The sequence below is a fragment of the Cydia amplana genome, chromosome 1 (assembly GCF_948474715.1).
Source record: "Cydia amplana chromosome 1, ilCydAmpl1.1, whole genome shotgun sequence".
NCBI classification, from domain to species: Eukaryota; Metazoa; Arthropoda; class Insecta; order Lepidoptera; family Tortricidae; genus Cydia; species Cydia amplana.
In genome coordinates, this window is record NC_086069.1 from 2,253,503 (window position 1) to 2,272,347 (window position 18,845).

Here is an 18,845-nt window from a genome sequence, read left to right on the forward strand (position 1 = left end):
TGCGCCACTGCGATAGCTGAAGACGACTCGATGGATATACGCAAGAGGCCTATGATTGGCATTGGCATTGATACTATCACGGGGACAGCCTTCATTGACACGGGTGCCAGGAGCAATGTGGCCTCCTACCAACTATACACTTGCTTGAAAATGCGTGGCTACCGCATCAGTGCTGAATCCGCACGAGTGACACTGGCTGATGGTGACGAAAAGCTACAAGAACTTTTAAAATTCAAATGTATAGTCAAAGTATGTGACCGTGCCGTCCCTACGAAATTCATTGTGTTCCCTAACAAACGGGATACACGAACACTCCTGGGGATACCCTTCCTGCAAGATGCCGGCATGATAGTGAATGTGCCACAGATGACATGGCACTTCATTGACAACCCCACGAGCGTCTATGAGTTGGGAGAGGAAGATGATGAGGGGGCTTCATCGACCTACTGGTCAGACCCTGCTATAGATCATGGCATAGCAGCATCGGCGGTGTCAGAGAGCGCTCCTGCGAAACTCATTTCTTCAACGCGCTGCTCAAGAAGGTCATTTCTTCAACGTGCCTTGCCATTCGACGCCGATCTACCTTCCGAGAATGCTACCGTCCCCTATCAACTGATCCCGATAACAATCGCTGATTTGCCGGAAGCACCCGCTCCCAAGAGAGCAAAAGCCCTAGACGCCCCTCTATTTGACGGTTACTCTCCGAGGTTTGTGGACTGTCTATACGAAGACGCTGAGAAGACTCTCCTAAAATCGGAAGTTGAGCTATCACCAAATTCGCTTGCGCTATTCCCAGAACCGAGCAGAACTGGTATAAATTCGCTTGAAGTAAAGGCCGCTCAATCTACTTTACTCAATGACAGCCAGAAAGCCCAGCTGGAGCTACTACTGCGCGACAACGAACAAGTGTTCCAATTTAGCAAGGAACCAACCACGATGGCAGAACACGCTATAGAAACTGTGGACCATGGACCAATCTCTATCCCGCCATATCGACTGTCACCACCACGCCAAAAAATACTGAAAGAAGAGATACAGAAGATGTTGGAGGAGAAGGTCATAGAGCCGTGTCATTCCGCATGGGCAGCTCCCGTCGTCATGGTGCCCAAGAAGGATGGTAGCACTCGGGTGTGCGTTGACTATCGACGCCTAAACGCCATCACAGTCCCGGACACTTATCCGATCCCTAGGATTGATGACCTACTGCACGCTGCCAAGCCCACGGCCTACATGACAACACTTGACCTTAGAGCAGGATACTGGCAGGTGAAAGTCAGAGATGAAGACCAGGACAAGACGGCTTTTATCACCCCATTTGGAATTTACCGCTTCAAAAGGATGCCTTTCGGCCTTCGCAACGCCCCTGCGACGTTCCAACGCCTTATTGATCGAGTGCGAGTAAGCCTGCAGACAATTAAAATGTTGGCCTACCTGGATGACCTGATCATCTTTTCAGAAACTTTCGATAATCACCTGACGGATTTAGACCAGGTGTTTAAGAGATTGAAAGAAATCAACCTAGCCGTGAATCTGGACAAATGTAGCTTCTGCTGTGCAACTGTGAAATATTTGGGACACTACATAACCCCTGAAGGTCTACAGGTTGATCCACAGAAAGTGGCTGCCATAACACAGATGCCTGCACCTGGGAACCTACAGCAACTGTTATCGTTTTTGCAAACATGTTCCTGGTATAGACGTTTTATCCCAAACTTTGCCAAGATAAGTGAACCACTAACGCGTCTGACCAAAAAGGACCAGGCTTGGCAGTGGAGTGTCGAGCAAGAAGAAGCCTTCCGCACGCTGAAGACTCGCCTCACAACTGCACCGGTTCTAAAGCAAGCAGACGAGACAAAACCCTATATAATCAAGGCTGACGCCAGTAGTTACGCGCTCGGGGCAGTCTTGGTCCAGGGGGAGGGTCAAGACGAGCACCCCGTCGAGTACGCCAGCCGCCTCTTGATTCCAGCGGAGAAGAACTACACGACCACAGAGAGGGAGGCTCTAGCAGTGGTTTGGGCGATCCGCAAATTCCGAGGTTACATCGAGGGTCTTCCGGTGACTGTTTACACGGATCATCAAGCCCTCAGATGGCTAATGACGCTGAAGTCCCCAACAGGCCGCCTAGCGAGGTGGGCCTTACAAATACAAGCGTACGATGTCACGATTAAGTACCTGCCTGGTAAAACCAACGTGACAGCTGACACTTTATCCCGACCTTTCTGTCACCAGGAAAGCACAGAGAAATGCGAGATATGTACTGTCACGGTTACCGACGCTGTCACACGTAGCCCCGCTGAAATACGCCATGAGCAGACGAAGGACGAACTCGTAGCAAAAATCGTGCACGCTTTGGAAAGCACCGATAGCGAAAATGCTGCTTATTGGAGCAACAAAGGGTACCTCCTAAACAATGGCTTGTTGTACAGGTATAACCCCAGCGAAGAATGCGAAGATGCACAGCTAGTGGTACCCCAACATGAATGGGCAAACGTTCTGGCAACATATCACGATCATCCTCTTGCTGGACACTACGGCATAGAAAAAACATATCAGAGAATTGCTCATAGGTATTACTGGAAGGGCATGCGTAAATACATAGAATCCTACGTCAAGAACTGCTTGCCTTGTCAGAGATACAAGCCCACAAACTTGAAACCCGCTGGACTACTCCAAACAACTCCCTTGAACCAGCGTTTCGAGGTGATAGCTTTCGACTTGTTTGGACCCCTGCCCGCGACGAAGAAAGGAAACACATGGATCTTCATTGTGGAAGATGTAGCTACGGGCTGGGTGGAATTGTTCCAGTTGCAAACAGCGAACGCTGAAAACTGCGCCTCCCTGTTAGTGAATGAGATCTTCCTCCGCTACGGATTGCCACGAAGGCTTATCAGCGACAATGGACCGCAATTTGTCAGCGCAACCATGCAGCAAGTAACTTACTGCTTAGGAGTTAAGCACCAGTTTACCCCCGTCTACCACCCAGCAGCTAACCCAGTGGAACGGAAAAACCGAGATCTGAAGGTACAATTGGCCATACTAGTCCAGGAGGACCATACTAACTGGGATGAGAAGCTATCCGCTATAAGGTTTGCTATGAACACTGCAACTAGTCTGGTTACCGGATACACTCCAGCGTATTTAACGTTCGCTCGGGAACTTAAAACCCCTGACGACAATGAGAAAGATCTGCGTGAAGTTATTATATCCGAGAACTTCGTACCAGAGATTACTCCAAAACTGCTACTGCTAGCGGACACGCTAAAGAAAGCAAGGGAAACTCGTGAGCAAAAAGAGGAGCAAAGGAAAGAAACCGCTGACAAGGATCGGAGAGAGACCCCGACCTATAGGACTAACGACCTTGTGTTAGTAACCACACACACCCTAAGCAATGCTGCTAAAGGAGTTAGCGCTAAATTCGCACCGCGGCGAGACGGGCCCTACCTCATAAAGGAACGGATTGGAACTACCAATTACATCCTTGCCTCACCCAGTAACCCTACCGAAGCAGTAGGCTTATACCACGCGAAGGATCTGACCCCATACCGGAGTAGCGACGACGCAAACTTGCCTATGCCCGTGCAACCTTTGCGGAAGAGGGGGAGACCCAAGAAGACCACCCCTATTCCCAACGCAGAGTCCGTAACGAACACGAGACGCCGTAGACGGCCTCGCAAATAAACGCAACGCAACTCTCCTGTCACCGCGCCGGGTCGTCTGCAGTTCCAGAGGGGGAGACTGTAACGCGGACTTTCCCAAAAAACATTAATACGCCATGTTTAGTTCGTATGACCTCTTACTAGATGGCGCTAGTAGTCCTCGATTTCGACGTAAACATTAGCGATATTTTATCTTTCCCGTAGTTTTAAAAATCCAAAACCTTGCGTAACCTGTGTTAAGTGTTGCCTAGATTTTTTGAGTACACATAACGAATGTGCAAACTAAGATTAATGTAAAATTAGTTAGCCATCAGTTCCTATGCAAACCATAGTTCACGGTACCCACAAAAGATGGCGTTACTAATACCCAATGTTTGATCTTAATCCTAGTTTTCCTGGAGCCTTAAAATTATGACTTCACGCATTTCGTAACACTTGTATTTTTACCAAAACGTAGCAAATGTATAGATATAGATTAATGTCATTTTGTCAACCCATACATATGTAATTCACCTATGTGCACAGAGATGGTGATAGTAGGCCTATGTTATTTCGTTTCTGAAACCTGTAAAATACAGAACATCATGTAACATGTTCCTAAAAATATAGCGAATGTATCCAAATAGTTTAACATATAAAAACAACGCGCATGTTCGTACAACTTTGGTTACCAAATCACTCACTAGATGTCACTGTACAGTGCGCATAGCCATCCTACATGGCGGTGTTAAGATTTTTCCTAGAATAAGGACCCGATGCACCTAATTTTGTAATTGTTGAGAATAAGTTAGGCGTCATTAGGCGAACGGACTGCGTACCCTCTGGGACCTTTCTGGACCTTCTTGACACATTTAGTTAGATCTCAGTACATTTGCACCTAGGCGCTCGACTGCTGTCCTTTAGGACGCCGCTCGACCTTAGGCAGTTAGTTTAGTAGTATTCTGTTAGTATAATTGTAATTAGCGCCGACTGGAATAGACTTATACCAACGTATACCGACTTTGCTTTCGCCTTCACCCTGCACGCCCCACCCCTCTCGAAGAAAACCACTTCACAGTATTTTATTTATTACCTACTGTTTGAAGTTTTCCAAGTTTAAACAACTCATTCAAGTTTCAAGGTCATAGTGCATCTCGCGAGCACTAATCTGGGGGCACGGCAGTGCCCCCGCCAAGTCGAGCGCGAAGCAAACACTGCCGTACCATCCTTTACTGGAACCATTTCACCGCATTTTTAGGCCCCTATTTGAGAACCTCTGGATAAGACCAGAACGCAGAAATTTTCGTCATCCAGTAAGCTATAATCACATACTTAAAATCCAAAATTTCAAGTCTGTAGGTCATTTAGTTCCGAAGTTAAGCGAAAGCAAAGTTTCGCATTTATGACACTCACTCATTCACTCATGATCATCAGAATAGAATTAGTACTTCCCATAAACTCAGAGAGCTGAAATTTGGTACAGAGTTAGGGTTTAATGGCCACATAAAGGGTAAACCTAAAAATATTGCAATATCAGTCACGTTTTAAAGATCTAAGAACTACATAAGTAAGTTTGTAATCCCATATAAATATATGATATTACAAAGTTACTGTTGCAGTTCCTACAAATAGTAGGTAAAGTAAAGGTACACTACGATGTACGATGTGAGTATGAATGAAGATATGTTTAGTTATGATATGTGTAGTATAGGTATGAGTACCCGAAAAGAAGGACTGCCTACAAAAAGAGATGAGATCCCATCAAAAACATTACATGTAAAAAGGTGCAAGTCTCGCAACGATTTTACTACAAAAAAGTTTTGAGATGTAATGTGAAACCAAGTCGGTTATTTTAATCAGTGCCAGGGGGTGTTAAAACCGTATCAATAAGATATCTTTAATTTGTAATACATATAATGACTTGGCAATCGCACATAATGCTTTACTCGTATCGTACTCGTAAATATGTGTAATGCTCAAACTGCAATTAGCGCTAGCGTTATGTTCAATTAGAATTATTTTTAATAGGTGACGATGATCCTTTTGTCATTATGCAGCCGTGCGATGGCCAAGTCATTATACGTATTACAAATTAAAGATATCTTATTGATACGGTTTTAACACCCCCTGGCACTGATTAAAATAACCGACTTGGTTTCACATTACATCTCAAAACTTTTTTGTAGTAAAATCGTTGCGAGACTTGCACCTTTTTACATGTAATGTTTTTGATGGGATTTATATTATACACGAACAGCTAAACATTACTATGTTATAAAATAAGGATGTACCTACATTCGATGCTGACGTAGGTAGGTACGTAACGTTATGAAAATCGTTGATAAATATTTTTATTACGCTCGAGTTGCATTCAAATTTAAATTTCGGATAAAATATTATTCGGCCACATTTCGTGACCCGGTAATAATTATTCAACGCGCGTACGGCAACAAGTGACTTCAATTTTGTATCATTTTTATTTTGTTTATTTCGGACATGTGCACTTAAAAAGAGCAAAATAGGTTGGTGTATGGAAATAACTATGGTCCCCGTTTTCATAGTTCGTCTATTTTACTCGTAAGGCGCTGGGGAGCGATTATTGAATTTCGACCGCTCGATTTCATGTATTTCGTTTAGTAAAATCTCCACTACTAAGCATATAAATTCTACTATATAATAGAATTGGAAATTAGTGGTCAATACATTGAGGTATATACAAGAGACGACATCTCGAACAAAATGTTTCCGCACCTCAGAGAAGTGCATGCACTTCTTTGCTTTTAGTACGTCACCGACCACTGACGAGATGCCACCATGTACAGAAAATTAAAAAAAAATAAAAACTAAAAAATGCCTTCGTGCGTGTTAAAAAGTTACAACAATAGCACAAGAAAATATAATAAAAGGGATGGAATAACATTTCACCGGTAAGCAATGGAATAACTGTTGATTTACTATTATTTAGTTTTCAAAGTAAATGTTTGGTCGTAGAAAGAGTATTGTATGCAACGTTGTTTAACTGAGTCAAAAAATGCTCGTGGCGTCTTTATTAATAATTTTCGGTTTCGCATGCATGCATGCACTTCTCTGAGGTGCGGAAACATTTTGTTCGAGATGTCGTCTCTTGTTATGTACCTCAATGGGTCAATACCATTTGATTACAAATTTCTATCACTCGTATTTTAAAAATTAGCGATTCGCCGGTTTCCACCGATTTTCGAGTGAAGAAATCGAGCGATCGAAATTCAAAAATCGCCCCCCTGGTGAGCGGTAAAAGCGTGCGACTTTCAATCCGGAGACGGGTTTACCAACCCCGCTATATATATTATGTAGATATACCGGAGCAGCCAAGGTGGACAAAAATATCTGAACATGCACTTCAATCTCTTGATAATTGATAATAGAGGCTTTGTCCAGATATTTGTGAATACCTCGGCCGCTCCGATAGATATATCTAATGGCAACTGTACCAATGAACTTCTGGGAACTTATGTGCGAAATATCATTTGATATTTATTTAATAGTTGCCAAGTCGATACCCTAACTACTGCACGCTCGTACTTGGAAAATTACGTTATAATTAATGCCATAGCACAAATAAAGTCTTAATTACAACTAACTTTTCCCCGTAATTATTACGAGTGTAAACTAGGGCATCGATGTGAAGAAATTTTCAATTAGGTACCTACCGGCACATTTTTTTTTTGTTTTTAGAATTAACCTCTCGTGAGACGAATTATTTTTTTCGTTTCCTCATACGCCCACGTACCCAATTTCCTACTTAGGTATACATATATGTATTGTATTCTAGTGATTATACCAATTATAATGCATGCATATCTAATTTAACCACAGAATAAGTAATAGTATTATCATACAGAACGGACACGCACCGCCCCGCCCCGACTCGGATTTCCTCGCCCCGCGACTGGCCGCGACATGAATGTGTGCGTAAGTCGCTCTACTACACAATGACGCGTGTACAGACGTGCCGCGCGCACATATAAACGCAAATCATTTTTGATGTATGGCGTGTCCGCCCTGTGATTTAACTTAAGTAACACTTAAAATATTCGAGGGCTTACTTCCCTATTTTGCACATTTTTATCCTGTCAGAAATTTACTCCCTATTTTTGCAGTTTTAAGTTTCACATAATACCATATAGTTTTCACCGTGCATGTCTGACCTGGTCGCTGACTGTACACGACTCGAGTGTCACTGTCGAGATTGCAACGAGTCAGTCTCGTGGTAAAATGTCGAGACAAGTGTTGAGTGTACGCGCAGTGCAAATATTACCAGTACTTTGACTTTATAAAAATTAATTGCTTTACTAACCGTCACCCCATAAAAAACAGACAACAGCATGTAGACGCAGTTCCTTATGTATAAATATTATAAGCAGTAGTTAAAGGTCATGACCACTGTTGAAACATTTTGAGTGATTGCGCTTTGCGAGTTGAAAACTGCAAATTATATCATAAATCTTTGACTAATTATTAAATCTTTGGACTTGGTCTGGAAAATTCTGATTGTAATAACATGATGTGTCATTCTAAATTCTAAAACCTCGCTTTTGACACTGACACATCATATCCATAACAAATTTAGATAACATTCTTAACTATTAGTACCTAATACAAACATAATAGCAATCCTGATCTATAATTATTGTATTAGTGCACTAACAGTTCATTAAGCTAACATAATAACCATTCATTATTCCCTCATTAACCAAGGAATCCCACTAATTAAGTCAAAACTAATTAATTTACCGCGTTCAATTACTTACTTACTAAGTGGTCGAGTATTGAGTGAATTAGAATCTTCACCATTTATATTGTATTGCTGTTAAATCAAAAATACACAACAATAAAAATAGATTGTAAATTAAGAGAAACTAAAATATTTTAGAATCGGAAACACCAGTAGTAGTGCTTTCTGGTACTTATGTTAAGAGAGTCCGCGGAATCCGTTTGGTAAGTCAGTTCCAAGATTTACCTAATTAATTGTCCCGTGTGGCCTAATCTGAGTGCTCATGCACATAGTTTGTAGGGAATCGTCACAAGCACAATTATTTTCGAAAGCGACTGCCATTGGAACTTCGAACTCAGCGGATAACTATCATACCTATATATTATATGTATTATTATTAGGATTATACTGCGTTTTTTTAACGACGGTTTCTATAACCGTAGGTCGAGCTATACGTCCTTACATTTGATTACGTAATACATACGGCAACGAGTATGTGACATCTTTAGGGTCTGGTTACGCATGCTACAATGTTTTTTTCATAAAGGTAATTTTCTTGGTTTAATAATATCACCCAATTTGAACGTTTATGACCAGTTAAAATACTGTCACAACATATATTGTGTCAACGTGCCGGTGACAATTTAAAATGTATTTCCGTGGAAACAGTCCACGTAGCGTTACTTCGTAGTTTTTGTCAACGTTAACGTTATAACGTTGCCGTGTGCACGTAAAACGTTGCCAGGTGTACACACGTCGCGTAACGCTGTGTTATGGAGCGTGAGCTGGAATCTTTTTTAGTTCCTTTTGTTATAATAAATAAACTGGGCAGGATTCATAAATTTTGAACAAATGAAGTAAGTAAATAGGTAAAAATAAAAACCCTACTTCACTATCACTACATAGTATAAAACAAAGTCGCTTCCCGCTGTCTGTCCCTATGTATGCTTAGATCTTTAAAACTACGCAACGGATTTTGACGCGATTTTTTAAAATAGATAGAGTGATTCAAGAGGAAGGTTGATGTATAATTTATTAACCCATGTGGAGCCGGGGCGGGTCGCTGGTAATAAATAATTTGGGCAGGTTTCGTACATTTTCAACAAATGAAGTATGTAAAATCACCACTACATAGTATAAAACAAAGTCGCTTCCCGCTACCTGTCTGTCTGTCTATATGTATGCTTAGATCTTTAAAACTACGCAACGGATTTTGATGCGGTTTTTTTTAATAGATAGAGCGATTCAAGAGAAAGATTTATGTATACCCGTCCGAAGCCGGGGCGGGTCGCTAGTAATATTATAGAACCGAACGTAGCTCTGTCTGTTACCTTTTCACTCTTAGGCCACTCAACCGATTTAGATTAAATTTGTTATGCTGATAGTTTGAGACCCGGGTAAGGACATGACATAGGTACATACCTAGGATAGTTTTTTATCAATCATCATCATTCCACACAGACAAAGTCGCGGGCAGGAGCTAGTTTCATCTGTCCTTGGGGGCCCTCAGAGGATGAGGGGGGGGGGGGCTGGACATTGGCCCCGTGTGCCCTTATGGTAAATACGGTACTGTTAATAAACTGTATTTTGTATACACGTGCTCACTAAAGTTTAAGTTAACTACTAAACTTACGTAAATCGCTTTAAATTAAGACCATCAATCAGATCGAATCACAAATCAGATAATGCTAAATTAATATCCAACCTAATTAAAACATTCCGAAATCAAAACTCGAATATTTGTAGGTTTAAAATACGAGCGAACTTCGCCGGCAATCCCGCCAATATGGGAGTAACGAGGTAACTTATATAAGCGAACTTCGCACTAGCCCATTCGGTTTTTGAGCGCCATTTTTACGGGGCGGCCATTTTGATTTTGGCCGCGCGAACGCGTCGCGATAAAATGTAGCGGTAGTTTTTTTAGGGTACCGGAATGAGAAAGGTTCGCGGTTGAGCGGAATGTATTTTGTAAAATTAAAAAAGTATGAGTAGCAAAGTTTTATTAGAAAAGAAGGAATTTTAAATTTCTTCGGTCGATAGCGAAATATAAGTATGAATAAGTAGGTAGTTACTTCCTACCTGGTCTACCTATTTATTCTGGATTCCTAAGAAATCTTTATCATTTCAAGTACTTTAAGTCGAAAAACGCTCGACATGTTTCACTTCGTACCGAGAAGTGTCATCAGTAGCTTGCGTTTACGGTGACGGACCGGCGCAGACTGCGGGCCGCAGCTCTCCGCGCCCGATGACTCGGCGCAGGCGCCGGTGGCGGCAGGGGGGGCGAGAAACTACCCTCATTTATGGCATTATTGTCAAACGACGGGTTGCACACAACACTCACTACGTCACTCGCTAATGGATCGTCCACACTGTCCACCGACGTAGTACCCAAAACAGTTTTCCAGCTTGTCGAGCGTTTTTCGACTTAAAATACGTGAGTGACCCGTTTTTAATATATTTCAAGTACTATCCAAGAATAAAGTGTATTTCAGCATTTTTACTTAAGTACAGTCAGCGAAATTATTAGATCATTTATTTCTCATATCTATTGTCAGAAGATCTTATAGATCTCGTCGTAAGTCTCAAATCCGAAAAGCTAAATCCATTTGTTTATTTGACTTTCTCCTCGAAATACCCAGAACTACAATTCGCACTTGCCGAATTTTTCCCCGGCCTGTTTCGCGTTTTGGTCTGACCAATCGGAGCGCAGTTTTAATGAATACGTCGAATTAAAATTTGGCCGGTATCGCTAACTGAAAATTAATGGATGCCTGCAATTCTGTGCGGCTGAGTGAAATTTTTGCAATGTTTCATATCGTATCATGTGTTTATTAGTTTTCGGATCGTTAACTTCAATTATGTTTGTCATTTTACTTATTAGTGAATTAATCATTCTGCTTTCAAACATGATACCTATACTTGTTGTAACGTACAGCTTCACTGGAGATAGGTAAAGCTAGATGGAACTATCTGAGAAGTGATAAATATCGTGCGCATGCTATTAGCGTATCTACTGTAACGTTATGACTGTTATGCGTATTGAATGCTCTTTACGGTGTTCTTTACCCGAACCCGAACATTGCCAAGTTGCCAACGGGACCCTATTATATATACCTACGTGGTTAAGAGTAGCTTCTAACAATAAAATTATATTTTCTTCTTTCCTAGCACGCCCATCTCCGCCTCGCAACTGCACGGCAAACAGAGTCCTCAAGAGCGGGGAAGCGTTCCTGTCAGTGCGGTGCCTGGCCGGCTACGACGGGGGGCTGAGTCAAAGATTCACGCTGGACGCTCTGGGGGACAACATCAGAACGCTGGCTAACACCACAGCGTCTAATTTAGGTCAGTTTTAGTGTAAGGCCTGAGTGGACGCTCGAAGCGGAGCGTTCGGCGGGGCGTGCAGCGTGGCGTCGGGCTCACAAGTAATTTGAGCAGCGTGCACTAAGGCCGCTCCTATACGCTTGCATTTGTTAACATGCACGCCGCACGCCCCGCCCCGCTGCACGCCCAACACGAGCGTCCACTCAGGCCTTACACTTAGACGTTTTACAGGTGGATCAATCTGGCATGAAATAACACGTCCTTACGGCTTACAGGGGCCTTACCATGATGTCTTATTGCGATTCTGTTTAGGACCTAAATTGAATTGCTAAGGGACGGAGTTATGCGACTTATGTAGCTCCGTCGTTTAGCAATTCAGTTCAGGGTCTAAACAGAATCGCAATATGGACATCATGGTAAGGCCCCAGATAGTATTTAGCCATAGGTTGGTAGACGCGCCAACCATGTTACAAGCGCAGAGTATATTAGAGATTGTAGGAGCTTATCTGATCCTGCCAAGAAGATGAAACGCATTTGGCACAAATCTCCATTAGTTAGGTATATTATGAAGGATGTAAGTATGTGGTAATCATAATCATTTGTCTTTCAACAGCGTCCATAATACTTAAGCCAGCAAGCATTTTATTTCTTTAGTGGTCTCCGAAACACAGCCTTTAGAAACAGATTAATTTCAAAACAGAAGGTAAAGTAGTACCTACCCTACGATGGGGGACTTAGAAATACATACATGTATAGTTAAGTTGTGTAGGTGTAAATAGGTAATTTAAATTATAACCACCAAAAATAGTGTTCATCCGTAAATTATGAATCAGTAATAACTCTCGCTTTAGTCTTATTATTATGAAGCCGAATATTATTAGTAAGTATTTAGATTACATTTCATTTTTTCTCCCAGACTTGGTAGTATGGCTGAACGTCAGCTGGTCGGCGTTGGAAGCTCTCACTGAAGACGAGATCCTCGGCGTGGTGGCCAGGAACAGCAAGGGTGCTTCTGAACCGGCGCTGCTGAGGGAGCTGGTCTTCCGAGATGCAGCCAAGAGGACTGGTAACCCTTTGCACATAATTCTTCTAACCTGAAGGGCGACCCCACATTAGCGTCTTTTGAGCGTCGGCGTCTAGTCAGCGCCATGGAAAATGCATGACGTCGCTGTGCAGTTGCGCCAACGTTGCATCGAGCAGCAGCCATAGAGTTGACTAGACGCAGACTCTCGCGAGACGCCAGTGTGGGGTCTCTCGAAATCCGGCGGTTTAGCCTATTCTATAATTCGGTTTACCCAATTTAATGACTGGATGAGTTTTACATCTATGTTGAATTGTAAAGGTAAGGGTGTCTTGTCTTTTCAGTCCTTAGCTTTAGACTCTACAAGGCTAGTTGGTCTTACTGAGCGTCTTTTACTCATAGAACTAAGCTGTTTTTGTGTTTTCAGAAGAAACCACGCCTCGCATCACGACGAGGTTTCCTGCAGCAGCGGCGCTGGCTGCCTTAGCTGCGCTCGTTACAGCGATTGGTGCTATTGTGGTGCTAGCTGTACGCAGGTATCTTAACTTATCGGGAGAACTTGCGGACACAGTTCGACACATGGGGATCTTTTGTGTTATTCCCTCTTAAGATTGACCTTTTGCCTACTCAAGAGCTTTTTCGACCGTACGACTGAACGTAGGTAAGGCACAGGACACAACATAGTGCGGAAATCATCCTATGTGCGCACGCATACCCATCATTGTGTGTGTATTTGTCCAGGTTTCTCATATACTATGCCGCCATAACCAAATGACCATAAACCACTTAACTTAGTTTAATATATGAATGATATACACAAGACACTTTAAAAAAAAAAAAAAAAAGTAAAATTAAGATTAAAATTATTCACCAGTCTGTTTACCCTGACCATCGGACACACACACTGATCAAACTGCAGATATTTATAAAACAAATGAAACCATAAAGTAAAAGTCATAAACTAAAATTAAAAACTATATATTACAACTAAAATTAAGCGCTGGTGGCCTAGCGGTAAGAGCGTGCGACTTGCAATCCGGAGGTCGCGGGTTCGAACCCCGGCTCGTACCAATGAGTTTTTCGGAACTTATGTACGAAATATCATTTGATATTTACCAGTCGCTTTTCGGTGAAGGAAAACATCGTGAGGAAACCGGACTAATCCCTAAACGGGCCTAGTTTACCCTCTGGGTTGGAAGGTCAGATGGCAGTCGCTTTCGTAAAAACTAGTGCCCACGCCAATTACTGGGATTAGTTGCCAAGCGGACCCCAGGCTCCCATGAGCCGTGGCAAAATGCCGGGACAACGCGAGGAAGATGATGATGATATTACAACTAAAATTATAAATAAACAAATTGAATGCAGATTTATTGAAGCATATATGCACTTGAATTGAAATGAACAACGAACAATATTCTGTATGTATAAATTGTATAATGTTCATGAACACAAAATATACCTACATGTACCTAGTATGCAAAGACTGCATGATAATCGTTTACGAACCTAAACTAACATTTTCATAAGTATCTGAATATTATCAAAACCTCATAATTAAATTAATGATGAGCATTCTGTATGACTAGCACACTGTCTTTTTTAGTTTTTAAATGTTTAATATGTTAAGCAATACTTAGATACTACTCACCTACGTTATTTTAAGTAAAATGTAATCTATGGATAACTGTTATTGGCCATCTGTTATGTAAGCATTCATATGTAAAACTTTTATTTACGGCTGTTGTTGTCCTAAATATCAATTAAAAAAAAATTTTCGGCTGTAGTTACTCTTAGTTTGTAACTAAATGTGTTTACAAATCTGGGCTATTGACTAAACGTCCCATTTTGCTTGATAGCCGATAATATGTCAAGTGCAGTCTTTATATTGGATGCGGATGAAAATCTGATCAGACGCACGCAGCAGGCGAACGCAGTTCCTGATGTGTACGAGTGGTACATCGCTGATATTCATCATGCATTGCGCCGCATCAGTGTGATGAACTCTTCAATCACAGGTAGAAGAAATAAAGTCTCTTAACTTTTCTTATTTTGATCACAGACGAAACGAGAACACATCAAACAGCAAGCGCCCCTCCCAATCCGTGGTGCAGGTTGACGCACAAGGCAGGCGGTACCTCATCGCGTACCCGCCAGCTGATAAGCTGGAAACTAAACCTGACATCTTGAATCCTAAGCCTGGTGAGTACGGTCCACATTGCAATGGCATATACGTCCTAATCCGTTGTGCAAGGCAAGGCGCACAAGGCAGGCGGTACCTCATTTGTTTTGAGAATTTTTGTTTTAACTTAAATTTAAAAGTACTGTAAAGTACTAAAGTATTTTTGACTACACAAATATGAAAGGTCATAATATACAAGAGTCCGATCATATCACAAGCTTATAGAAAATAAATGTGACGTTATCTATGAAAAGGGACCTTATTGTCGATGGCGCTTACGCCATTATTAACGATGCTCCGATGTAAATACAATGCCGCGCGACGCTGTGCGGCGTAAGCGCGATCGACAATCAGGTCCCTTTTCATAGATAATGCCCCAAATAACAACTAAAACAACATGTGAAATACATCTCACCACCGCCCGTCTGTGTTGTGTTGTGTATGTAGATTCATTCGTTAATTATTGAAGCTGACGCTTCTCGCCGTGGCGAGTCCACTCCATTTATTAGCGTGTCTATTTGTGTTAATGTTGACTAGAGCTGTTAAATAGGAACATAGATTATTATAGAATATTATGTAGTCTTAAAGTTTTTGTTTTGTAATTTTTGGTAAATTATGAATGGGTCATAAAATTATTGCTTGAGGAGGCTGACGCAAAATTGGAGTTTGATATTTAATTTTTACAAGTTTTAATCAAGGGCAAATGCAATGATAATATATGCAAAGGCAAAATCTAACTAAAACCAGACTAACCTATAGGTTAAAGTAGACTCGAAAAAAAAATTACGTAAACATGTCTAATTTTCATTTATTTACAATTTTTCAGTTGTTACCTTGCATACCATAGCAGTATAATTTTAGTATAAAATACCTAGTGATATATAGCCGAGGAAACCGACGAGCTAAATTTTAAAAGAAAGTATATTTTATTATTTTTAGAGTATAATTGAGATAAAAGGTATAAACCCGCGCGAAAGACATTTATTTGTTGAGATCAAATAACTTTCATGACAAAAATGAAAATGTTTTGAAAATATTGCCATTTTTGCCGTTAGATTTATAAATTATAACACAGTGTAGGTCCCTAAGTATTTACGCACCAACATGAAAGCAAATGAATCATTTGACTGGTAGGTAAAAATATAAATATGTTCAACTTTGAAATATCATGTAAAACGTAAATTTTAGGTACTACCTTAAAAAATATTTTACTCTGTTAGTCAAAGGTTAAGTTTACTAAGTAAATAGGTACCCGATATTTGGGCTAAGCCTTCATATTGGCATCGATAAATCCTCGGCAATGTTTAAGTTTACTCTTACCTCGAATACATTCCACGAAATTACTTTCTACATTAATTTACTGAAACACTGAAGCCTAAAAAGGATTCTGTTGAAAGAAAGTTGGATTCCTCCTTCTCAAGCTGGAAGTTGGATTTATAGAATTTTCTAGAAATTATTTTTCCCTGTAAAATCAATTGAATCGTAGTTATTAAGCTCGTAACCTAGTTATGCTTAGTTGTTTATTATTGTTTTATCAATAAAGTAGGTACACGAGGTACAGTCAGCAGCAGAAGTTGCTAAGCGGGCGAGGTGTTCAAAATTACCTTGACACAATCATATTCTCTTAACAAGTCGCGTCAAGATCATTTTGAACACCTGGCCTGCTTAGCAATTTCTGCTGCTGACTGTACTACTAATCTAATAATATACTAAATAATAAGGGTCCGCGAGGGCAAACGAATGGTACCTATCTATTTAAAATCGGTATAAGTAATGTGCACCATATAGATTGTGTGGTCCGAACATTTTTAACACAAAGCGTTCTTTTTGTATTTGCGAATTAATGAGCGTTTTCGTTTATTTGAAACTATTATACTTACATAAAGCTTCGAATTTGAAACATATGTGATAGCTCTACTAAAAAAATAGTTTTGAAATTGTGTCAGTAGTAAATCAAAATTAAGGGGATGGAAAGGGGATGTTACGGGATTTGGAAAATATTCAATGATATTTACGCTGACCTTTTATCTCAAAAGGGAAACTAAGGTCTTAATGGGATAAGGTCCCGTTTCCTCGCGATGTTTTCTTTCACTGAAAAGCGACTTACATATTTAATGATAATTTTCGTACAAAAGCTTCAAGAAACTAATTTTTACGAGTTGATTTTCGAACCGACGATATCACATTACTATAAAACAATCGGAATGGATTGCGCGTTCGGCCGGCGATCTAAAAGTGTAGGTTCGAATTCCACGTTGGCCGATTGAGGTAGACATCGTTATATACAGTTTATATATAGGTATTTTATGTTGAACAGAAAGCGAGCCACCGCGCGTAGTCCTGGAATCCAGCGACAACAAAAGCTACACTATCAGAGAGCAGGAAGTAGCATACGTGACGACAGCCACGCACGATCAAATGGTAACGTAACATAGTGGACGAAATGTAACATAGTGGACAAAACGTAACATAGTGGACAAAACGTAACATAGTGGACAGAGTCCACAACAAAAGCTACCATCAAGAAGCAAGAAGTAGCATACGCGACACGCGACGCCCACAAACACATGACCATAATCCACTCCCTGGACTAGGTCTAGGACTTTTGGGTTTCAAAGTTTTAATTGAGACGAGTGACGTCACGGACGGTAACACAAACTGTTACGCTCGCGTAATTTATAAGTTATTAATTAGTATTCGGAACAGTTACCCGTAACCGTCGTTATCGTTGTGTGCATTGGCGCCGTCTAAAGTCGTGCGAGTGAGCGCAGCTTGCCGCGCGCTAGTGATAGTGCGTTGATAGCACATTTATTAGTGTGTATTACGGAGTGACATTTTTGCGCTGGTGGGTAGGTGGATAAACAATATACAACAGCTGTTTGATTAAAACTATCTCTTTTTTAATAACTTAATAATACGTACCTAATATAAACTCACAAATATTACCTAAATACAGTGACAATAATAAGAGATTTACCAACACTTTTTATATTAAAGTCAGTGACTTGGACTGATATAAGCGCCATCTAGCGATAATCGCTGAAACTCCTTGTATCTCCCTTAACGATCGCAACATCGTCTCCGCAATGGGAAAGTGCGTGACATGCGGACGCTACCTGTCCCCGAAAGGTGCCGCCACTTGCGCACTCTGTCATGGGGTGTTTCATCGGAGCTGTGAGGGCTTAGACTTAACCGAGAATGTAGCTGTCCCGAAAAACTGGCTCTGCAAAGATTGCCATAAAAAGCAGAGCGGGTCCAGCGGCTGTACTCCTTCAAAAGGCGACGTAGGAACAAGGGACACATCTTCGGTGGCCGCTGCGCCTTCCCCTGTCGGAGCCGCGCTACCCGTCGCACTGTCGCCTGCCGCGCTGCCCGTCGCGCCCTCGCCGGCCGTGCCAACCGTCATTTCCTCGCCTGCTACCTTTAAAGAGTCGGACCTGCAAGAGCGTCTCGATCAGTACATGGCGGAGCAAAGAGAGTTCCGAGAGGAGATCCGGGCCACTTTAAAAAGCCTCACGGATCGTATGGCCGGTGTCGAGAGCCGCCTAGAAATAGTGGAGAGGAAGGTGGCGGAGGCGGAGGCGACCCCCCGCGGCAGCAGTGCGGAGGTGAATGAACTGCGGCGGACAGTGTCGCGCCTACAGCAGGAGCTGAATGACCGCGACCAGGACGCTCTGCTCGCTGACCTGGACATCGGCCACATCCCAGAGGAGAAGGGCGAGAACGTGGTTCACACGGTCACCGTCATCGCCGCTAAGCTTGGCGTGACGCTGGAGACCCGCGACGTGGTGTTCGCCGAGCGAGTCGGCGCGGTGGAGCGGGGTGGGACGGACGCCGGGGGGGAAGGGGCCGCGGGGCGCCCGCGCCGCGTCGTCGTGAGGCTGGCGCGGCGCCAGCTGAGGGACGAGCTGCTGCGTGCCGCCCGGGTGCGGC

General features: G+C 42.1%; 2 protein-coding genes across 2 annotated transcripts in view; both read left to right on the top strand.

Annotated features, from left to right (window-relative positions):
• The window catches only part of LOC134657628 (protein krasavietz), a 347,985-nt gene extending 337,374 nt beyond the window's left edge, over positions 1–10,611 (top strand). The window contains exon 11 of the mRNA XM_063513286.1: positions 10,599–10,611. The gene's annotated coding sequence lies outside the window, so the exon portion shown is untranslated. The remainder of the gene's footprint in view (positions 1–10,598) is intronic.
• The window catches only part of LOC134654848 (hemicentin-2-like), a gene marked incomplete at its 5' end in the record, with an annotated part of 86,935 nt that overhangs the window by 62,886 nt on the left and 5,204 nt on the right, over positions 1–18,845 (top strand). The window contains 5 exons of the mRNA XM_063510319.1: positions 11,560–11,733; positions 12,629–12,778; positions 13,161–13,269; positions 14,793–14,932; positions 17,230–17,333. Of these exons, the coding sequence (XP_063366389.1) occupies positions 11,560–11,733; positions 12,629–12,778; positions 13,161–13,269; positions 14,793–14,932; positions 17,230–17,333 (677 nt within the window). The remainder of the gene's footprint in view (positions 1–11,559; positions 11,734–12,628; positions 12,779–13,160; positions 13,270–14,792; positions 14,933–17,229; positions 17,334–18,845) is intronic.